This window comes from Struthio camelus, chromosome 1 (genome assembly GCF_040807025.1).
Source record: "Struthio camelus isolate bStrCam1 chromosome 1, bStrCam1.hap1, whole genome shotgun sequence".
NCBI lineage: Eukaryota > Metazoa > Chordata > Aves > Struthioniformes > Struthionidae > Struthio > Struthio camelus.
The window spans coordinates 150553343-150561281 of NC_090942.1; the positions used below are offsets into that span (position 1 = coordinate 150553343).

Here is a 7939-nt window from a genome sequence, read left to right on the forward strand (position 1 = left end):
TATCTTAGTATCTTCCCAACAAATCTCTAAAATGAAGTTGCTATTTGTCTGTTTTCATAGAAATAGATTTCAATGAAATATGTGAAAATAGTGATAGACCTGAAGGTATGATGCTCGTATTTTTTCTAAAGCAAAAGATAGATACGGCAATTATATTCCTACAGTTTGGAAGCAGTGATCGGTGTCCATCTTTTTCCTCCTTCAATGGCTATATAAAAACATGAAGCTGTAAGTGTGCTTTAGTAAATGCAGTGTAGAAGATGGATCCAAGAAGAGTATGTATAGAAGATGTACATCATATATGTTGGTTGTATGTATGTATATGCCATACATATGTCAGTTCTATGTATAGAAGTTTGTACACAAGATGTCCTGGCCCTGCCTCATCCTCAGTCAAAGATCTCCAGCAGTTTTCTATCTTGCTAGCCAGTATGACTTGTTATTATGCTTTATTTAGCTTCAAAATGGTGGGAGACTTCCCGCCTAAGAGGTTATGCAAGATCTTTAGCTATGCCAAAAAAAGAGTAAAATGATGATTTTTTTTTGAAGTCTTTATTTTTGATTAAACAAAAGTTAGGCATGTGTAGAAATAGGTTCTCCATTCTGCTTTGCATGGTTACATGTAACAGTAGACTGAGTCTGGCCAGTTTCCTCTATAAAATCACGTTGAGAAATGCATAAAGCTCCCAGTTTCTTGTAGTTCTGATTATAAACTCAGAATCTTCATGAAGCAACAAGTGGATTTATTTCTGTGAAACAAGGCAGTCAGGGCAGTTCTTAATTTCTTTTTTTCCACTGTTCTTATGTCTTTCTTCTGACACCTATGTTGGCTACTTTTAAATCCATCCTTTTGTAGGCTCCTGGTGTTCTAAGATGACTTAAACTTTTAATTCAGGATTTCTCAAACTGAAAATAAAATTTGGAGTAGTTAAGTCACACAATGCTTATTCTATGCACAGTGTTGAGCATGGAGGGATAGGGTGTTCACCAGCACTTACTAACCAATGTCACCAAATGCAGTGATTTTTCAATACGAAATATTTTTAAAGGTAGTGAGAGGTAGAGGCTTACAGGTAAACTTTCAATAACTAAAACCTTCAGGGAAAGCTTATTGCTTTCACTTTACTATTGAAAATATAGTTGCACTCAGTTTTTCTTTTATCTTCAGTTTGTGTTCTTGAGTCCTGCAGCTCTGTCTTGGCCACAAAATTGTTCTTTCTGCGTAGTTTTCAGTTTCCAAGAGAGTCTTGGGCTTTTCAGGCAGAATAAGGAGAAAGGCTGAATTTTCATTTGCATATAGCAAACTTGGAAATAATTTCAAATTCCATTTGGCAATTTCTGACCCTAACCTGGGCTTGGCGAGACCTTGGGATTTAGTAACAATTTTTCTGTTTCAGCACACAGAGATTTTCTTTCTTTAAGTGTCCCATTTCCTGTTCCTTCATGATTATTTCCTAGTTTTTCTTAAATCAAGATGTAGGAGACATACAAGTCTGTTGTCTGAATTTTATGTGATAATGAAATACAACGTTTTCTTTGGTTTTAACACATACACGTTGAACTTAGGGTGTAACGTGTTCTGGATGCCAAAGGGTTTATCAATGGCTTGATAGTCCAACCTGTAGCATAGGAAGGTTCCTGGATACTGGTAGGCTATTCTGAGGGAGTTGGCACTCTTTGCTTTGTTTCTTTTCATCTTTCCTTAACGTCCACTATTGATTGCTGTTAGAAACACTGAATTTAATAGACCTTTGTTCTGGCCTGTTACGGGAGTTTTTAAGTGACTGCATCATAGACTGCAACAGTTCTTTTTGGAGCAGATGATTTAATGTCTTCTGGTATTATTCAATGAAATGTATTGAAACTTATTTATGACAGATGTATTTTCCATGCTATTAGGTTCTCTATCAGAGTTTGAGAGACCTACTAGAGTATGAAGGAAGTGTGGAAGACGATATGATGATAACTTTTCAAATATCTCATACGGATCTCTTTGGCAATCCAATGATGCACGATTTAAAGGAAAACGGTGATAAAATCCCTATTACAAATGAAAATAGAAAGGTAATTCATTTGCATTCAAATAACTTTCTTTACCTGTCTGTAATTTTAGATGCTCTATATGGGATTACCTAGGATTCTGCTAAGGTTTAATTTCACTTACAGTCAAAGTTAAAAACCTTCAAAACTGTCATAGCACAATGTAGTTCTAAGCAGAAGACTTCTCTTGTTTAAAAAAAGTGCATAGATGTATATATACATGTGCCCATGTATGCACACAGATGTGTGTGAATATGGAGGTATTTTTTTAAAAAAAAAACAAAAAACTGACTATATCTTTGAGAATACCAGTGTGGGATGATGAAAATTTACTGCACCACATGTATTCCGGTGCCTACAGTGGGCATAACTTTTGTTGTAGTGGCTGCTGGGCTTCATGTTTTGACCTATTTGAGAAATAATTGAGACTTCCTCTTTAATAGTGCTGAGTAGAAGCACAGCCTAGATAAACCAGATAGAATCCTAAAATTAAATGTATTTTTGGATCTTACATTATTGGGAGATACTTGGAGCGGAGCGTGTGTCAAAGTACTAAGGCTTTTTGGGGTTGTTTCCTTACAGGAATTTGTCAATCTCTATGCTGACTATATACTCAATAAATCAGTAGAAAAGCAGTTCAAGGCCTTTCGGAGAGGATTCCACATGGTGACCAATGAATCTCCTTTGAAATATTTATTTAGACCAGAGGAAATTGAATTACTTATTTGTGGAAGTAGGGTAAGAATCCTGAAAGTACACCAGAAAAGGTGGAGCATTTTTGATCCTAAATATGTAATTAGTGATTGTTTTTAAAATGTCATCTTCTTACAGAATCTAGACTTTCAAGCACTAGAAGAAACTACAGAATATGATGGTGGCTATACAAGAGACTCTCTTATAATTAGGTAATTTTATTAATTTCTGAAGGGTTACAAGTACTTTGCAGGCCTGTTTCTTCATAATGAATTGAAAGACAATATATTTCTAAGTAGTGGAGAGGCAAGTGTCTTATCTATAATTTCTCTTTACCCAAATACATTAGGAAAGAGTGAATAGCACAAGCATTGTCTTTAGCTTCTGATAAGCTTTCATAAAGCTTAGATGATATTTTCCCTGAGTTTTTTTGTCTTTCTCTTATGCTTGGTAGTTAAATAACCCCCAGTATAACCAGGATTGTTGTGATAAATTATTACTACTCAGTTGTAGATTTAAAAAAAAAAAAAAAAAGTGAGTTCCCTCAAATAGCACTTTTTTCCTTTAGTTAGAAATGAAACAATTCCAACATTTTCCAAAGGGGAAGTTTTTAAATATTTTTGTCCTTTCTTGCCCCCTTTGACTGGAGAACTCTCAAGGCAAGGGTCAGAGAAACCATATACCTTTGGTCCTCTGGATTTTTCTTGAGAACTGCAGTCCCTGGTAGGGTAAAAACAACAAACAAAAAAAAAACTTCTGACAGCAGTTGAATTTGTTTACAGAGTCGAAGGGCCTGGCTGCTTATCTGTGTTGAGTAGTTCAGTAAGTTCCTGTCCGTCGCCAGATCCACCGTTGCCTCAGTGAATATTGCTTATTGTTACCTGGCAGCTGGATTGGGCTGAGAGTACCCAGTCACTTACTGTGTGTTTTACTGATATTGCAGCCTAACAAGTTACTGCTTGTATTGATTTGTGCTGGGACATGTACCCGTTACTGTACACCGAGTCCCAAGTATTTCACTTCTAGTTCTACGCAATCCAGTCCTATCAAGGATTTCCTCCTTATTTAGGAAAGATAGTGTGGTCCTTAGTTCTCTTCATTTTTCTGGAATAGCTACTTTTACCACCTCTTCTATATTTCCTCCAATCTATCTGCAGTATTTTAGTGATAAGAATCTGTGATTAAAGTGAAGTATCCTTATAACTCCTCATAGCACAAATCCAGAGGACTCTGAAACCGGAAGAGGATTTTTTTTTTTCCCCCCCCACAGTATGAGTTCTCATAATGAATAGCTGGGAGAAATGACTGTGTCAAGTGGTTCTGACGAGCTAGTAGGGGAGGTATTTTTTTGATGTCACATTGTAATGTAAAAGCCCTTAAACTATGCTGTTTTGTTCCGGCTGTGGATATGTAAATTTGTTTATTGGATTGCATCTTGCACCTCTTGCTCTGCTGGTTTTAACTGTAGTTACTCAAAATTTTTTTTTCCTTGTGATCGTTGTCTGTTAACATTAAATGAATTCATCGCTGGTGCTTATTTTAATGTTGGCTTTGGGTTGTGGGGTTTTGGGGGTTTTTTTGTTTTGTTTTTTAATGTGGTTCTTAAAAGTATATGTTAACTTATTCAAGCTAATGGTGATTAGTACTGTGGCATCTAGGAAAAATGATGAAATGGGCAGTGTACTAAAACCAAGATAATTCCACAGGACATAGGAATAATGCAAAATAAAGGAAGAATATTTGCCAGTCATTTATTAAGTGAATTAATGTGTTTTTAAAAAAAAAAAAGTTAAGCTGTAATGTTTTAGTAATGTTTCTGACTTCTATCTCTACATCTCAGTGATTGGTAAATGTTTGTTTTGTTTTTTTTACAAATGCCACTTAGCAGCTGATGTTAAAGTTAAGTAGAATTGCTAAAACTTCACAATTTGATTATTTTTTGAGTCTCCTTTGTATCAAAGAGAATTTTCAGTTTACTTATTTTTGTTTTCATCCTCAATAGGGAATTCTGGGAAATAGTCCATTCATTTACAGATGAACAGAAAAGACTGTTCTTGCAGTTTACAACAGGCACAGACAGAGCCCCTGTGGGAGGACTTGGAAAATTAAAGATGATCATAGCCAAAAACGGCCCAGATACAGAGAGGTAAAGATCTTCATTTCACTTGCTTGTTAGCGAATGGAAAAAATTTCTGTGCTCTTATTTAATTTATTAGTTTAGTTAAATCTTAGTTATTTTGTATTTGTGAAATAGCGGTGTATTTCTCTGCATGCACTAAATGTTCCCAGAACTGAATTCTCCTTTTTTTGTTTTTGTTTCCCCACAGGTTACCTACATCTCACACATGCTTTAATGTACTTTTGCTTCCGGAGTACTCAAGCAAAGAAAAGCTTAAGGAAAGATTATTGAAGGCCATCACATATGCCAAAGGATTTGGCATGCTGTAATGAATAAATATAACAAAAGGGATTTAAAAAAAAAATGATGGTGATGATGTCCCTGTCCAAAAAGGCCATAAGATAGTGAGCTACAGTAGTCACCTGTGTTTGTGCCTCCCTTCTTTACTGGGGACATTGGGCTGGAACAGCAGATTTCAGCTGCTTATATGAACAAATTCTTTATTTTTTCTTTTAGCGTGAAAGTGTTACATATTCTTTCACTTGTATGTACAGAGAGGTTTTCCTGAATATTTATTTTAAGGGTTAAATCACTTTTGCTTGTGTTTATTACTGCTTGAAGTTGAGCCTTTTTGAGTATTTACAAGAAAACAAACTGTACTCTCCCAAGGAAAATATTGCCATCATTTGTAGACCATGTAACCTTCAAGTATGTGCTATATTTTTGTCCCTGTATCTAATCAAATCAAGAACTGTACTTTTTGAAGAGTTTGCTTTTGAAACTTGAAGTCTTGGAAAACAGTGTGATGCAATTACTGCTGTTCTAGCCCCCAAAGAGTTTCTGTGCAAAATCTTAAGAATCAATAAAGATGGAAGGGAGAACTTGGAATGTTAAACTGCAGCCTTGAGAACTTTACTTTAGTCACAGCACAACAATTAAAATTCATTTCACTATATGTTGTCTTCACATGTCTTGTAATAAATTGTGTTTTTAATTAGAGAACATTTCTTAGTGTATGAAAGGGTAGAAATTTTAGTTACTCTTTTTTTTTTAAAAGAAGTTTACTGGGGAAAGTGCATTTTCAACTGAACAGCTTTAGAATAGAGAGTGAAATGTTTGAAAAAAGATAGGAAGTTTTTGCTATATTATAAACAAAGCATGTGGAAGTGCACTTAAAATGAAGTTTTATTCCTAATTGCCTATTATGTTGACATTTTAAATAGACAATCCAAAGTCTTCCCTACATGTTATGTCATCATCATTTATTTAATGAATCGTTGTTCCTACTTATCAAGGCACATGATCAGTGTTGCAACATAATCGAAAGGGATGGCTACTGTATTTTAATCTCATCTAACAATAAGTAAAATTGCAAAATATTAAACGTAAGGCCTACTTCATGTTGTACACTTCCAACCATTAAATAAACTGTTAGAAAGTAAATACTAAGGTTATGTTCATCTACTACATAAAGTATTCGGTAGGTTTTTAATTTAACTCTACAAATCATATCGGAAATAAATCCTTTACCTTTCGTAGTCTGTGTTTAATGTTAATTTCTCTTGTTGCAATATACGGTAAAGGGATCGTGCATTTTTAAGTGAAGACATAACTGCCATATCTCTTTTATAATACAAGCTACAGCTGATGTGCAGAGCTGAGCTTGTGCCTTGACAATTGCTATAACTGACTACTACAGATCAAATCAATGATTGTGAAATTGGCATTAAAAGGCATAGTTTTGAAATCATTGGAGAAAGAAAAGATGTCTTTCCAGGATTATTTTAATAAATTCTTTCTAGTAATAGAAACAGACAACTGTTATGTAACTATGATGCTGAATAAAACAGTGATGTTTTTTCACCATGGTTCAGTGAAAAAGAAAAAAAGTGATTTCCTTACTTTGATAAATTGGATATTAAATTCTTTGTTTAGAAAACACTGTAGTATAGCATAATTTGAGGGTTACAGACATGTAAAACTCTCCAGATGTGAACTGTAGGGATATGGGGTCCAGCAATGTTCCACTGTCAAATCCAAGTCAATTTAAGCCTGCCTTAAAATGGGGATTTAAAGTTGGGGTGCTATCTGTCTTCTCATTTTTCATCTCTAGGTGGCACTGAAGGTATGCTTTCAGGATTTTCACCTAGTAGTGAGACAGGTGTAAGAGGGCAATACCAGATATTCTGCCTCTCAGTACTGCTTGCTGATTCATTCAGATTCTGGGCATCCTGTTGTACTGTAGATGGTGAGAACAGATTCTGCTCCTGAGTGCCTTGAGCTATTTTGTTGCAAGTATGAACTATGCAGTAGTATAATTGTGTAGTGTGTACTGTATCAGTAGTCTAATGTTATTCAAACTATATCCGTATAATTTGATTTATCTTGATGTGGGCATGGGGGGTAGTTATGCCCAGCTGACAAGAATATAGGATTAGCGTTTTCTAATTTTTATATATATATAAATGTCTGAAAGCCAAGTAGGTAGTGTTGTGAGAAATACAAAGTTCTCTCACTGAAGTGCTGACGCTGTAAATGTGCTTTTTTTTTTTTTTTTTAATCTTCCCTTACCATTAAGATTTAAATAACATAATCGTACTGGCCTTTAAAAACATAAATTGTTTTTTGAGGGATCATTTTCAGGTAAGATAGAAGTATTTAAAACTCAACAGATTTCTCAGTTAAACATTCCCTCTTCCCCAAAATGCCACTGTGTTGAAACCTTACCTCCTTAGTGTGTTACAAACCTGTGCTAATTCTGCAGCAGCAACAGTTGATAGTGAAGTAAAAAAAAAACCCATCTTGTAGCTGCAGCCTGCTCTCCTGCCCCTCAGAAGCTGCAGTCAGTCTTTTGTTGTTTGAAAAATCAGTAGGTTAAATAAAGCAAGAAAATGCAGTTTAAGGGGCTTTTGTAGTTTGGGCTCCCCACCCCAGACTCCAGGAACAACCTGAATATCCTTCGCCCTCACTTAATTTTTCAGCAGTGTCTGACAAATATTACGCCAAAGAATTTATCTTGGGACTTGAGATGTACTTGGGCAGCACCTGAATACCTCTCGCATGCGAGCTTCCAAGGTGGCATCCTGA

At 35.3% G+C, this 7939-nt stretch overlaps 1 protein-coding gene across 10 annotated transcripts in view; it reads left to right on the plus strand.

Moving 5' to 3' along the window:
• Positions 1-6390, plus strand: part of UBE3A (ubiquitin protein ligase E3A) — a 55781-nt gene extending 49391 nt beyond the window's left edge. For all 10 annotated transcript variants that reach the window (XM_068923389.1, XM_068923397.1, XM_068923362.1 and 7 more), the window contains 5 exons: positions 1900-2064; positions 2623-2778; positions 2872-2945; positions 4736-4879; positions 5061-6390. In XM_068923389.1, the coding sequence (XP_068779490.1) occupies positions 1900-2064; positions 2623-2778; positions 2872-2945; positions 4736-4879; positions 5061-5181 (660 nt within the window). In that variant the 3' untranslated portion in view covers positions 5182-6390. The remainder of the gene's footprint in view (positions 1-1899; positions 2065-2622; positions 2779-2871; positions 2946-4735; positions 4880-5060) is intronic.
• Positions 6391-7939: the final 1549 nt, after the last annotated feature.